This window comes from Populus trichocarpa, chromosome 16 (genome assembly GCF_000002775.5).
Source record: "Populus trichocarpa isolate Nisqually-1 chromosome 16, P.trichocarpa_v4.1, whole genome shotgun sequence".
Taxonomy (NCBI): Eukaryota; Viridiplantae; Streptophyta; class Magnoliopsida; order Malpighiales; family Salicaceae; genus Populus; species Populus trichocarpa.
The window spans coordinates 9,830,622-9,847,068 of NC_037300.2; the positions used below are offsets into that span (position 1 = coordinate 9,830,622).

Here is a 16,447-nt window from a genome sequence, read left to right on the forward strand (position 1 = left end):
GAGTATTAATCTTTGAACTTGTAAAATTAACTGTTTATATCAAGCCAATTCTTATATTATTTTTTAATATTATTAATCATATTCATAAAACAGGTAGGCAGATAGGCGAGCTTTAGCTTTCCTGCAAACCTAATACACCACTTTCGGTTGTGATAGTGGTGGCCGCAAACTCATGCAAAGCTTAATTTTCTTATCAATTTCCCACATTTTCCTTTCAAGCCAAACAAAGAAAAAAAATCCTTTTTTCGCGAAGTGAATGCCACCATGAACAAGCCAGCCAAAATTAGTGACTCAGATAATCCAACTTAATTCAAGAATTGCGATCAAAATGAAAAACATTTCAAAGAATGAAACATTGAACAAATATGAATTACAATAGTAAAACTGAAGTTAAGAAGTTCGTCCATTAAATTTGGGGTGAAAATCATCCCAAACGATAAAACAACAGTAGCTTGTTTTTATTGTGATTAGTAATGGCAATCAACCAAGGAAGAAGCTGTGAAGACAAGAACTTGTTCCTTGGACGCAAAGTGAAACTTTGATTCTCGGAGATCATCTTCTGCTGCTGGAAGATTAAGATCCAGTAGTTGGATATCTCTTGGTTTCTTGGATTCTTCGGACTCATGATCAGGCTTACTTCTTTCCAAACTTCTAGATGTTAACGTTGTTGCGGTTGCGGTTGTGGTGGGAGCGAACGCCCTGTGCCGTCTCATATGACCACCTAAAGCCTGACCAGACGAAAACTCATCACCGCATATGGAGCACTCATGGACCTTATTAGATTTAACATTGTTACTACATAGAACCCCATCATTTACTATTTGCAATGAAAGGGCGGTGCTCATATCATTATCATTTCCATTTTCCTCTTGATCACCCATCCGTACTGTCACTGCCAACGCTTTCTTGTCTTCACTAATATTACCCTGTCTTGATTTCTTGTGACTCGCTCTATGTCCACCAAGCGCTTGAAATGAAGGGAAACGCCTGTTGCAGATCTTGCACTCATAAGCATATAAACCTGCGTCCTTGTTGGTAAACGTAATAGTTGTTGCTGCAGTAGTCACGGGCTTAGATAATTTGAAGTTTTGGCGATTGCCTTGAGCCAAAAGAATCAAACAATTGGCCATGTCTTCTTCCTCGTCTGTCCTTCCCGTGAATTTAACTGAGGTGGTAGGATCAGACGATGATGAGTTGTTGTAGATTCTTTGACCACGTTCACCTCCGTTTTCCCCGACGCTAGCTGAGCTACAAGTTATGGCTAACGTTAGTGGCGAAGATGGCCTTTGTCGCTTGGCACGCTTGCCTTTGATGATTTGTGATAGTTCCTTAGACACCATTGCTTGAGAACCCATCGTCAATTAATTTGATGATCTTAATATTAATTTCACCAGGAGGAAGACAGAGGAATAGAGAGAAAGAAGGGTAGGAGAGTACGTGGGAGTTAATCTTGTATTTAAGAAATAAAAAGGTACGAAATTAGGAAGTGAATGTTCTCAAGGGAGGGAGGGGGTTTAAGTAGAGCCGTAACCCTTGGACAGTTACCGTGAATTTTCCTTGCTTGCAAGTCTTGAGTTTTGCTAACTTGGAAGTTAGTTATATATATATAAATATAGACATATTTTATTTTTTAAATAAAAATACACACACATACAGAGAATATAAATTAAAGAACGCAAGGATGCGGAGGTGATGGAACCAATGAGATTCGGTTGGCTTCGAAGCAAACCCATTACTTTTTCTAAGTGATTGGATTGTCTTGCAAGCCTGGAACCACAGAATTTCGGCTTCTATCCCTTTCTCTTCTTCTTTATTTGCTTTTCTTGATCTTGTTTCGCTAGTTTTTTATAGTATATTAATCTTTCAATATGCTGAATCAAAAAAACAGTACTAGTTAAATTAATTTGTAATTTTATATTAACTCTTAATTAACCACTAATTAACTAATGAGTAAGCCATAAGATATATATAATTAATAGCCCCATTAAGTGGAGAAAGTGCTAACCATTTGTGAGAAAGGGATTATTAGCCCTAGAAATGGGAGATTGTATGTATATGAACCATGGGATAATAGCCTTTTATGAGAGGCTTCATGTGGAGTTGACCCACATCTACTTCACCTTCACATTGTAAGCAGTGATAACTTCTTAGACGGACAATGACCCAAAAATCACGCCGGCCAACATGACTTGATGTTTTTTTTATCATTTTTATGATTGTGCTTTTCCAATCATAAGGTTTGGTGTCAGCATGAAATTGTGACAGCTCTCTCATTACGGTAATTGAGAATTAAAATGGTTTCTCAAATATCTGAATTAGTTTGCTCATAATATTTGCACTATGATATCAATGTGAATAGCCACTTCTTCTTTCTCAATTAATAGATATTGAGTACGTACTTTCTCCATTAAATCCATGTGTTAATTCTGAAAGAGCTCAATGAAAGCTTGCCAATGATTATAAATGGGTGTCTAAATTAGCACGTAGTATTTAGTTTTGGTGAACACTATGAAGAACATGATTGTCGGTGTTTTACATGTAAAAAAATGTTCAGAGCTATGCAAATACACAGCACCGTCACCACCGTCAGCACCAGCTTTTTTATCTACAACTTCTTTATTCCTAACCATCTACTAGCTAGCTCTTTGTACATAGCGCTAGCTAGGCATAGTTTTGGTCCGTGGCCACATAACAAGGTTTCCACTTCCTACAAGGTAGAGTGTTCTGTAATTAAAGAGTATTTTATGGTGTGAAGAGATTCTTAGCGTCAGGAATTATTTGGAAGGTGTAGTGAGAAGCACGTAAGGGCTAACACCAGCATGCATCAGCTGTACGTAGTTCTCCAAAGTAAAGCATCATTTTAATTTTGTGGATTTTGTTGGTGGATTTAATTAAACAGATCCCTTAATTATATTGTTCTTTACTTCCCAATTGCCCCTTTTATATATACTCTTCTTGTTTTCTTCAAAAAGATTATGTACTCTTCTGCAACCACTGCACTTATTTGGCTTCAAATATACCTTGTAGATTGTATAAATAAGCTATTAATGTTTATTATTTAATTCAGGCTCTAGCTAGATGACAGAGGAACAAGCCTGCCAGCGCTGATAGAGCTGCAATATTTTATGCCATATATATATATTTCTTTACATTATTGAATACAAAATTCACTTCTCGGTAAAATCGTCATCATCCTTGGGAAATTGATATCTAGATATATAGTTGGCATAGGCACAGATAAAATAAACAGAGACGTATTTATTATTTTCTTTTTTTAAAAGAAAAAAGAAATGGAATTGAAAAGGTCTGATCAGGGTCATTAAAGCTCGCCCTTTGAAATCTTAATGCTGCATGAGGGTTCCAGATGCTTGTTTATCATGATAATTCACGAGAACAAATTAATTGATTAATTAATTATATTATAAAATTATAACCTTCTCCCTTTAAATATAGAGGATGGATGTTTCGTATGGTGCATATGAGTGCAGAATTAAATGCGCAGGTCGGCAAAAGAGGTTGAAGAGTAGCGATGCAAAATCAAAGTAAACTTTGGGAGAGACTTTCAAAGTTTCAATTATGACGGAGCTTTCCCTTTTTAACGTTTCCGGAAATAGCTTTGGATATTTATATCTTGGATACAGTGTCAGTAAAAAAACCGAATTGATTCGATTTAGGTTTTATAAGCTTGAAACTAAAAATACAAAAAAAACCAGAAAAAAACCAAGTTAAACCGGAAAAAACCAAGCCAAAATGAAAAAATCAAGCCAAACCAGTTTAAACCGGTTTTTGTTCTAAAAAACCGAACCAAACTAAAACCAATCGGTTTAAACCGGTTTTAATTTTTTTTATAAAAACTTTCGGTTTAATTATCTTTTTTAATAAAAATTCAACCGAAAAAAAAAAAACCAACCCTACTTAAACATATTTTACTAGCGCGCTTATGTTTTTATGGCAATTGGCAGCCTCTCATTAACGTCTTTTTTTTTTAATCCAAAAAAAGCCTGCTTATATATGAAAGAATAAACTAAAAGGGGATGGAGTTTAAACAATATTTTACTGTAGTACAAGATTAATTTTGCTTTAGATTATAACAATAAATTGACTATTTTACATTTAAATTGAAAAATATTTGTCCATGGAGGTAGAGGTCTTAAAATGCCCCTAGATAGAAATAAAAAAAATATATGTTTGGTGTCTAGGGATAGTATCTGTATTTTAATTTTGGATGCACAATTAAATTACTTAAATGCTCTTAATTTTTTTTAAAAAAAAACCTTTTATCAAGGGTTATTTTTGCCTTTTCAAGTTCGGTTTTTTGTTATTTATTGATTTGTTGAGGATATTATGGTCTTTTAACACAAATAAAATAATATTAAATTTGAAAAGTTGTCAGCATATGGGAGGCACCCACCCACTTCGATCAGCGAGTGCAGTTCCTCCTTGTGGTGACACCTGCTCTTCTATCATATCGTTAGAAGTACCACCACATTCGACGCATGTCAGTGGCGGGGGTGGTTTGTCTGGGCTTTTTTTTTCTTGTTTTTTCTCTCCCCCTAAATTGTGCAAATTGGTCTTCTTGGTTGTTGACATTTCTTTTTTGATCTTTTTTCTTTAATTTTTAATTTTGGTTCTTGAACCTTTTGTAAAAGTTTTATCTCTCTTCAATTTAGCCTTTCAATTCCAATTTATATATATTTAGATCTGGTCCTTATTTTTTTTATTTCTTATTTTCTTCATTAGCCCTTTTATAAAAGTTTTTATTAGTTTTCAATTACACCCCTTAATCCAAGGTTATAGTGTGTTATTGTTTCAATTTTATCCTTATTCTCTTAATTTTTTTTCTTTTTATTGAAGTTATTTTTCTTTTCAATTTAACCCTCTAATAAAAAATTATTTGTTATTTTTTTTCCTTGGCCCTTTTATAGAATTTTTAATTGGAAAAAATCAAACGAATAAGGAATAAGTTGAAAAAATAATATATCATAAAATTGAATTGAAGGATGAAATTGAAGACAAATAGAAAATTCATAAAAAAGACAAGAAAAAAATAAAAATCAAAAGAATAAGGAACAAATCGAAAAAAATACATAATAAATCGGGATTGAAGGATGAAATTGAAAACAAATAAAAATTCTACAAATGGGCCAAAAATATCAACAACTAAGAGGACAACTCTGAAAATTTGAATGGCCAGTGTGATTTTCAAGGGAGGAGAGAAAAGAGGGGGGGCATTAATATAACTTGACAAAATGGACAATCGATAATAATGTGGCTTGGATTTATAAAAACTAAGATGATAAAAAACCATATAAAAAAATTGAAACAAATTAATCCAACAAAAACCAAAACAAAATATATCATGAAGACCAATTCAAATTAAAAAAAAAATGCTTATAAAAAATTCAGCATTGCCTTTCTTTTCAAAAAAAAAAAGAAACGAAAACATATTAGATTAATCTGAGTTTCATGACTTAATTACACCATAACAATTATGTAAAAATAAAATTTGAAAAAAGCAATCCCATATGAAAAAAGAAGAATTAAGAAGAAATACATCATGAAGACAAATTCAAATAAACCAAATTCTTAAAAAACAATTCAATTAGACATATTGTTTTTTTTTAAAATATCAAGATTATAAAATATTGTATTGACTTGGATGTTGTGGACTAACATGTTAAACTTGTGACTTAAATCATGAAGTTAAATAAATGGTTTTAATGATTTTTTAAAATCAATTTTGGAACTAAATATAAAATTAAAAAATTAAAAAAGATATGAGCGCAGGCGTATGGGCATTCTAAAAAAAAGAGCCCGGGCATGTGGATCTTCTTGCCTAGGCCATGCACCTAGGATTTTTCTATTATTTCTATTTCTTAAGGGGGAGGATGGCCTATCATCCACCTTTTTTACCAACAAAAATAGGCAGAAGATGTGTTGTCTTCTATTTGCAAAATTCAGCGCCGGAGGGTCACTGGAAAAATAAGGCTTTGATTTTTTTTTTACTTAAAAAAATTCATTTTCAATCTATTATTTATTTATAACACATAGAAAACATAGTAAAAAACTTGATAAATCTATTTATAACTTCAAACAACCTAAAAAACAACTCAAAAACTCGAAATCAATCCGAACATGAAAATATTTTCACGGTTAGATCTACCTCCTCATGCAAAGAAAATGAAAAAAAAACACCTTGGTGAAACTCCCCTCATCAAATGAAACTCATTGGCATGAAAACCGACCATTTAGGTGGTTGAAATAGGTGTAAACGACAACGTTCTCTATTTACATCAAAATCAAATTTAGGCTCAAAAGAGATCAATTGTGCAAAAAAAAATTTGATAACCAAATTGAACAGTTCTTTTAAAAAAACTGACTATTTCGATTCACAATGATTTGTGAAAGAGTATATAATGCACATTACATAGTAAAAACACCTCATGGCTTAGTTTTTTTTATAATATAATTGTAATCTAATGATTTTAAAAGATAAGTGCATAACCTGACATATCTTATTTATTACAAAGTTGATTTCAAGTAAATATTATAAATATCCTTCTATTTTTTTTTAACGAATATACCTTTTTGAATACTCCAATCACTAAACTTGAATTAAAGTTAATTGGCAATATAATTAAAATATGTATAATCAGATATTGAAACACAAATTTAACATAACTAATCTATTGGTTTTTCTAAATTTTTATTTTGATTATAATTATTTAGTAAACATCAATAGTTAAAAACTTGTGCTAAAGTTTGAGAGAATATACAACTTGATGAATCATTAGAAGTCATACACCAGTATTTAATTTTTAAAATAATGAAATTTAATGTATTCTTTCACAACAATTACACTTATTATTGTAGTACTTTATGATAGAGTTTTGTTTATGTAAGTTTTGTTTAATTGTTTAGATTTCTCATTATAGCAATTTGGGTTCATATGTTTTGTTTTGAATTTCATTTTGATAGTTGATGCTTCTTTTTAGGTTCTCTAAAAACAAGATGTTGGGATGTAAGATGAGTTGTGTGTCTTTAGTTTTTTATAGTGTTATTTATATGCTAATCTTGGTTACTATTTTGTTTCTTTGGATAAATGTGTGTTGTTTATTTTTGTTATTGTTTTTACTATTCTTCTGATAGATGTGTATTGGTTTACCTTAATCTTTATTAATTTGGTTATTATCAAGTGAATCTTGATACTAGTGTTTGGTTTTGGTAATTTATTGTGTATTCACTTTCCTTGATTCTTTGAATATTTAAAGAGGATTTCTTGATTAGGGGTTTTGGGTTTGTTTTCTTTTTAGATAATTTGTTTTCTTTTAAGATAAACTTGGTATGTCAATCTTGGTTGATATATTTGAATTTTGTTGTTTGGTTAATTTGTTTCTCTCTTTATGTTTTTTAGGGCTATAAAAAATGAAATATTCTTAAAGGAATTTATTGGATGTTATTGTTTGTAAGTGTATAAATGTGTCACAGTGAGCATAATACATGCATAAATTACAACAATAAATACATGAAAATAAAAAATTAAGACATGAGGGGAATTATTGCAACAATATATAGTTGATGTTTTGAAGAATTGTGAAAGGAAGGATAGGTAGATGGTTTTGATTATAGTGATTTTCTATTTCAAATTTTTAGTTGTAATTAATTAATTATTTTTGTTTTAATATTTTTGGGTGACAATGATATTTCCCATAAATTTTAAAGGTTTAAAATTGATTTGGTATATGGCAAGGTAGATTTCTAAAGATTTACTAGTTTTAGTAATATGTTGGAAATATAGAAAGTAATGGCAATAAAATCAATTGATCTATGACAACTTATTATTGATGTGTATTTAGAGGTAAAAAATTTTTGGTAATCTCCCGTATAGGAAAAGTGTTGCCGATTTTTTTTTTCAAATAGAAATGTTATTACCTTTGTCAATCATTTAATCTCTGTAGATGTCTAGGGGAAAGTCAGTAGCGCGTCGTACGAATGGATTGCCGTTAATTCTTCTAGCAGCGCTTCTAACAACCATGAGTCGTTAGGTGCCGATCATGAACAGGCACCTGAGACATAGGCAGCCTCTCTCAACGCTGGCTCGTTAAGTGTGATGTCACCATGTCGAGAGGGGATCCCTTCAGAGCAGGATCTAGGAAGTACGTTGCCTAGTGGTACCCGACCACTCAATGTAAGTTTGTTTTTCTTTCATGAACTATTTAAAAAAATAAAGAATAGTTAATAATTTTTGAAAAATTAATTTTAATTAACGAATGTCATTTCAGGTTTACAAATATTGAGGTTGTTCGAATGATAATATCAATGAAAAAATCATCGATAGAAGTGTCATTGTTTCAATAGAGTTAGATTTCTAAAAATCCTAAATGGAAACCCATGATTCATGCATGGTTCAAAAAGTTCAGGGTTAGTATATACTTAGACAATTTCTTTAACATGTTAATTATGTTATTTTATTAATATTAATGAATTAATTCTTTTACAAATTTGACGTGCAAATAAATGTTTTACTGGGATGTGGATGCCAACGTTGTTGCCATGAGGGTTTTGGAGAAACACAGTACAATTAGGTAAGATTAAAATCAAAATATTATTTTTTTATTTAAATGTTAAAATTTTATTTTTCATTTATTAACCGATATTTCATTTCTACCATATAGGTTGCGTGATTTTTGGTACGAGGCGTAGAAAAAGGCCAAAAAATATGCTAAATAAAAAGAGCTTTCAGGCTGGAAAGATGTGGCGATTTGAAAGGATTTCAAACCTCTGTACGTCTCGAAAGCTATGTAAGCAGAGTATATTCAACACGTGATGTTTGAGTGTTTCATGCAATGGTTACAATATGGTGTAGAGAACCAAAATAAAGAGATTCATGGTTCCATTACCACACACACCGGCAGATCTATTCCGTTTGTTTCGCATGTGAAGCACATGGTAAGATTCTTTTTTAATACATCTATTTTTTAAAATTATTGTTTTATATGAATATGTTTAACTAAAAATAATTTTCTCTTGCAGGCTATGATTTTTGAACGCAAACCAAGACTGATGGACCTTTTTGTAGAAACTCATATGCAAAATGATGACCGTCAGAAAGGGTGCAGCAGCTCATGGATATCCGAGCTCGGAAGTTCATGGTGTGTTTGATTTCAACAATTTATTTTCTTAACTTATTATTTTTACATAATTATAACCTTTTTTCAAGAAACGTATAACACCTGGTTGCAGGAGAGATACATGGATGATCATTCGACTCATCGAGAACTTGATCTGGAATTGTGGTTGGAGGTAGGATCGTCCAATGAACCTAATAGAAATTAAATTTACGGTATCGCAAACTCTATAGCCGAGGACTTGTAGACAACCCGAAGTGTTCCAACTTTTGGATAGTAACAATCAGTTCTAAACACTCAAAATCTAGAGTTCCATGCGATTTCAAAGCAACAAGTTAAAGCTCGAACAACCCCTCTTGCTATAAAGACATAACAATTTAGTGTTGAGATGACCGAACTCTGATGATTGTACATGGAACTGAAATCACACATGAGTGGTACATGCGCTCCTCTTTATCGCTCTCGGTCCTGGAAAAGACCTGTCTCCTTTTTATTCATCTCTTCTTTTCTAAATGAATTATATTTGAATCGATAAATTTTTAAATTTGTAATAAATATTAAATTTTAATTTTAATTTAATTTATTTTAATTATTCTCCATTCCTATGATTGGACACTAGGCATAAGATCATCACTTCTAGCAGGCCACTCAAAAAGATAGTTTACTGGGAGAAATATCGTCGAGCTCCAGTGATTGGTCTCCACCAACAACTTCTTCATCGCTTGCCTATCAAGATCATCAAGGATCCCACCTCCTCCAAATTGCCGGTCCCCGTACAATACTTCACCTCCACGATGACAGGCAAGCATATGGCCTGTTTGGAAATGTAGTTATGGTTGCTTTTCAAAGTGTTTTTCATGCTGAAATGTATCAAAATGATGTTTTTTATTTTAAAAAATTATTTTTGAGATCAACACATCAAAACGATCCAAAACATATTAAAAAATTAATTTTTCACAAAAAAATATTTTTTTTTTGAAAACACGGGTTAGCCCGCGTTTCCAAACGCTTCCTAAGCTATAAACTAGTCAGTTGCAACGAAGAACTTTTCAACAATGCTATTAAATTTTGTTAAGCCTACTAGGTTAGTTAATATAGTGTCCCATTTACTGGCCATTGAACTAGAATGTATTGGGTTTAAAGTAAACCTTGTGAAAATTAACTCAGGATTGCATTGCATAGCTGACATGATAGGTACACTCACAACTCAATCAACTTGGCCAAAATAGGTTTAATAATTTCAAAAAACTTAAAAACAACATTGATTTAACTTTTTATTATTAAAAAATATATAAAAGATAATATTTTAAATTAACTCAGGTAAAACTATATTAACCCGCCCAATCAATGGTTAACGTCAAATTATTGTAGAATGTTTTTAATGATTATAAAAATAAACATTTTCTTACAAGACAATGAATAAAATTATGAAGAAGAAATGTATTTCTTTCATCAAATTTGTCTTTTGATTCATTTAATTTTTTTTACAACAAAAATTATTTTTTATTAGTAGCATCGCTCATTCAATAAAAAGCTACAACAGATAAAAAAAAAGATGTTTGGAGAAAATACAAAAATGCAAAATAGAAAGAAAAAAGTGCATATTTTTTAATAAGAAAAAACTAGATTTATTTATTCAAGCATTTGTTTTTAATATTGATAGAAACATGATTTTTTTTTTATGAGATATGTTTTAAGAAGAAATTCATTTTGATCATGAAAGAAAGCTTTAATTAGAAAATAAAAAAATTATAAAATGATCATCTATTCATAATTATCTTACATAAAACAAGAGCAATAAATTTTAAAAAATATATATAAAAATTTTACAATTAAAAAATTATATATATATATATATATATATATATATATATATTATTCTCATTCAATATTATTGAACATATTATTTTAAACATTATGCATATTGGGCTAATATATAATCATCCATAAAGCCACTAATTCTTAGTATAAAAAAATCCTAATCTTCTTAAAAATAAAAATATAATGTTTTTGAAAAAAAAAGTGATAATTAAATTAAGGTTTGTCAAAAATTTCAACGTTTTGAAATAAATAATGTAACCTAAACTACATTTCCGTATTAATACATTTCTTTATTGTTTTAACGAAAACATATTTTTTTTAATTATAAGTATTGTTTTTAGATAAAAACATATCATGATGTTAAAAACAAATTTAAAATATATTAAAATAATATCTTAATATTTTGTACTAATTAAAGGCAAAAAAATAATAATTCATGTTATTAATATTAATATTCATGATCATTTATTTATTAATAGTCATAATCATTTATTTATTTATTTAATAGTCAACCGGGGCTCCTATTAAATCGAGGGGAAAGGTATATCGTGAAGAATTGAGAGTCGCTACCTCGTAATTAAAAAAAGTTAAAGATTCTAAAAATTAGCACTAGTTTCAGATATTCAAGTAAAGGGTTAGTTATACTTAAGAGAAGAACAACATCATCTTTATTGCATTTTTTTTTTTACAAAAAGTTACATTTATTATGAATTTTTCTTAATAAATTTATCTTTTAGAATGTTGTTAATCATCCCAATTACTTTTAGCTTTTCTAAAATTTATTTCTAATTATTTTTTAAAAAGATGTCGATCCTGAAAATAAAAGATTCATCAATTTGGTTATTTGCAAATATCGAATCTTGATATTGGTCTCTTTTAAGCAGAGACTTATGTGTGTGTGTGTGTGTGTGTGTGTGTGTGTGTGTGTGTGTGTGTGTGTGTATATATATATATATATATAAACTTGTTATTTAAGGATAGTAAAAATAGAATTAGGTTTTGACCCATTTATTTTGGTTGATTTTTAAAACAGTTCTAACTCAATGGATCTTGATGAGATCACATTGAACTGACCGACCCAAAGTATTATATCATATTTGCTCAAAATAAATTTACATCAATAAATTATTTTTTATATTAGTATTTATTTATTTTTAACCAAGGAATATGTTAATTGAGATTACAAAGGATGGTGGCTTGGGTTTTTTTTTGGGTATGGTGTCGAGGGTGAGGGAGACCATGGGTCAGTGTGGCCGGGGCTGAGTGTTTATTCGATGGTAAGGAAGAGAGCAAGTAGGGGTCCCGTTGCCAATACTGGTGGAGAGAAGAAAACCAATCTGCTTGTGTTTTTTATTGTTGTCGTGGGGATGACTGGTGCAAGGTCTGGCGGCTGGTGATGATGGCAGCGACCATGAGGATGTGGGGGGTTGTCTGTTTTATTGAAAAGAAGGAGAAAGGCAGTAAGGTTTGCTGATTGGAGGTATGATTAATTAATGGGTTGAGTTTCTTTTTTTTTTTTTTTAGAGAGGGCAATCTTCGGTAGTTGATGGTCTTGGTGATGAATGGCTTGGTTTAGGGAAGATGATGGGTTGTGGGCTGTTTCACCGGAGATGACGGTTTCAGTGGTAGATTTTGGAGTGATTTTTTTTGTTAGAGATGAGGTCTGTCGAGGGTATATTGGTTGAAGAGGACAGTAATGGATGGGCTTTTCCAGTGTTGTTCTTCCTTCCGAATGAATTAGGGGCTGACTTTTCCTAGAATTGCTCTTGATATTCTAGATATTAGTGGTGTTTCATTCAAGGGGCAGTAGCAACTAGTATGTTGTTTATCAGTTTTCGGTGGTTCGGTTTGAAAGGCTTGGTTATGGTGGATGAGAAACTGTTGAGAGGAGGCACAATTGGGGCAATGAAAGCGTTTGATCATGGAAGGCTGGAGGTTGTGTTTTGATAGAGGAGAGGAGTATGGTTGGGGTAGTATACGGTGGTTTGGGTTGATTATACCGAGAGAGAGATTGAGGGACAAGTGGAGGAGAAACAAGAAGATTTTCCAGTGTTCGTTGATGAGGAATAGAGGATGAAGTTCTTTTGATTGTTGATGAGGATGATGATGGTTTCTGACTCCCCCATGAATGAGAGGCTTGTCCCCAGTTTTCGGTCTTGTTGCCCTGGATTCATAGGCTGGTCTCCTGCTATATATGGCAACCTTTTGTTTTGCAGCTGCAATCATTGAGCGTGATTCTTGTTGGATCGATATGGAGAGTTCGGATATTTGATTGCTAGAGTTCTGGGACTTGATCTGATATGCTTGAATTTTGGGATTGAAGAGCTGAATTGATGGATTGAAATCTTGATTTTAATTGCTCGGATTGTTTGGTTCAATTATTTATTTGAACTAAATTGAATTAAATTGACAAAATTATTGGACTAAAGTGGGATTGAATTGAATCAATTGGAAACAGTTGGACTACAAATATAAATTAAATAAGCTGGTTTGAATTAATCCAATTCAATTGGACTGAAATAGAATTAATGAGACTGAATTGATTGGAATGAAACTGATGAGACTGAAACGAAGTTATATAAATACTCATTTGGTGCTTGGAATATTTTCTCCTTTTCATTAGTCTTTGCCTTTTAATTTTTCCAATTTTACTCAAACAAGGATAAATCTTAAATTTTCTTTCAATTTAATCCCTAAATTAATCTTTCTAATTTAGCTTCTTCTTTTTTTAATTTAGTTCTTGTTTTTCCAAATTCCTGCAATTTTAACGGAATTTGTTTTCTTTACTATTGCTTTCCTAACTGAATCAATTTAGATTTTTAGATTTAACCACTGGATTGCAAATTCATCCTGAGTTCCTAAGATTATACAATTTTACCAAATTAACTCCCAATTTTAATTTTCTTTCTCAAGTAAGCCTTCACTTAATTTATAACTTGGTTATTTGTTTCAAACTCATCCTTAGACTTTCAATTCCTTTCAATCTTAACCACATTAAACCAATTTAAATCAATTCTTCAATTCAACAACCAAATATGACCTAAAAATTCTAGAACTCTATTTTTACATGTGATACTTAATTATTGTTCTAATTTCCACCCCAACTACATTTTATTTTTTGTCTTTTTAATTTTATTTTTGTATTTTTTTGGTTTATATATGTATATTTTATTTTAAATTTTTTAACTCACAAAAATTAAATAAAAATTAAGCGACTAATGAAATTATAATGCTAACTAAATTTACTAAAAGACATATTTTTTGAATGTTTTTTCTAATTTTTGAAATATACAAAAATAGGGGTTAAAACCTGGGTTATGAAAAGGCACATAATGGTTGAATTTTTTTATTAACATTCCCATTTAAAAAAAAAAAAAAAACCAAAGGGGATCAGAATTTCACTTTACACAGAAAATCATTACACTATGAATTGAAACAATGTAATGATGGTTTTACCCTTCTAAAAAAGTTATTGGACTGTCTATTGGTGGTATTATGATCTTTTTGCAAGGTCCATTAGTCATTATTAGATTGATCGAGGATAACTTGGTCTTTTTATATTTTTAAAGCACAATAAAATATTTAAATTATTTTTAAAATCAGATTTTATTAAACTGGAGTCCAGAGACGTTCAAATCAGATTTTATTAAACTGGTGTTCAGAGTTTTTTTTTAATTTTTATTTTTTAAAAGCATAGTAAAATGACTAAATTACCCTTATTTTTTTCTTTAACTAGCATCTAGGAGCTTTTTGTATTTTCAATATGTTTTTTTAGTTATAATCAAGTTGAGTCAGAGGCAATTTGATATTTTAATATATATAAAATGTTATTAAAAAAAAACTAGTTGGTGCATGCATTGCATGCGACAGTACTTCCGCTACTTCGCCATTTTCATGCAACACTTGTGGTGGATTCCGACTGCCAAAGATGGCCTTCCCTTGACATTGTTAGAATCGTCTTGGCATCCCTCCCTTCCTAGGTGGTGTGTGTAGCTTACTGACTTCTAGTTTAGCACCGACAACCTTTTTTTCTTTTCACTCTTCTTCTAAATTTTCACGTTTAACAATCTAAATTTTCAAAACAGCCTTTCAATATTTTTTTCCTTCAAATTCGATCTTTATTTTTTTTATTACTATTTGTTATATTTCAAATCATTTAGAAAACCATATTTGTTTTTTCAATTTTGTTCATGTATCAAATTTAGTTTTTGTTCTTTTTATTGCTATTTATTATATTTGAGATAATTTTTAAAATTGGATTCTTTTAATGATTTCATCCTTATTTTTTTATTGCTTTTTTTTTTTACTTTCATAATTTTCTTAATTTGCTAAAAAAATTTCGATTTCATTCTTCAACATTAAATTAGTTGGGAAATGAGAATAATAATTGAGTCAGGGTCTAGAATTTCATGAGTTATGAGTGTGGGAGATTCATCCAGGTTTAGGAAATTCACCTAAGTTTGCTTTATTTTTGTTAAGCTTATGATTTTTCAGTTTCGTTCTTCAATATTTACTTAATAGGAGATTGGGCTCCATTATTATTGTTATTATTTGCTTTTTATAGGATTGTTTTTAGTAATTTTATAAAATATCTGGTTTATTGTGGGTCTTTTTATTTATCTTACTTTGTTAAATTTAGCTCTTTTTTTAAGAAATTTTGTTTTAAAATTAAATTAAATTGATTGATTAAATATAAGTATGAGATACTCACTTCATGATGTTTTATTTGGTTTGATTTTTGGGTCATTGCTCTAATGGCGTGTGTGACCTCTTTTAGTGTTGTCATGCAGCCTTTTACAGTGACATTATAATCGTCTCAATAAGTTCTTTTTGGTAATGAGACGGTGTCCACGGTAGAGTGACAATGAATCTCCAGTGGGATTTTCTTTCTTCTCCTCCCGAGTATAATATTGAAAGCTCGTTTTTTTATAGTTAATTATTGTTATTTTTTTTGTTCTCTTTATTTATTGTTAATGCTTTTTTTAATCATATTATAAAATTACCCGAGATTATTGAACCTAACCAAGTCAATAACCTAGGTCTCATATTTTTTTTGCTTCTTTTAAAAAGTTGGTGTCACTTGAACATCTTTTTTTAACATTAAAAAAGAAGAAGTTAACTTGGCCCATAACATAGCTCAGGTCACCTCTCTAGTAAAAACCTATAATATATTTTAAGAACCATAAAAAATAAAGATAATTTAAATTTCATGTTAAACATTTTTTAATATTGCATTTCAATCAAAATTCAAAAAACAATTGGAAAAAAATTTAGAAAGTGGCAAAGCATCCATACCAAAAAGATGGGACTTGTGGTTTTGAAAACAAAATATCTAGTTACTAGAATAGAAAATGCTTCAAGAAAAAAAACTGTTATGATCTAGTGTTTTGTACGAAGAGATTGGGTGTTTTCCTCATAGTTATTAAACCCGATCTGGAAGTTGACCTGGTCGAGTTCCGGGTTACACGGGTTGATCCGGGTCAACCAAGAAAAATTAA

The 16,447-nt window shown here is 30.5% G+C and overlaps 1 protein-coding gene across 1 annotated transcript; it reads right to left on the bottom strand.

Moving 5' to 3' along the window:
• Window positions 1-296: 296 nt before the first annotated feature.
• LOC7468798 (zinc finger protein ZAT5) lies at window positions 297-1,540 on the bottom strand. The gene has a single exon (XM_002323461.4). The coding sequence runs from the start codon at window positions 1,353-1,355 to the stop codon at window positions 468-470; it is 888 nt and encodes a 295-aa protein (XP_002323497.2). The 5' UTR covers window positions 1,356-1,540; the 3' UTR covers window positions 297-467.
• Window positions 1,541-16,447: the final 14,907 nt, after the last annotated feature.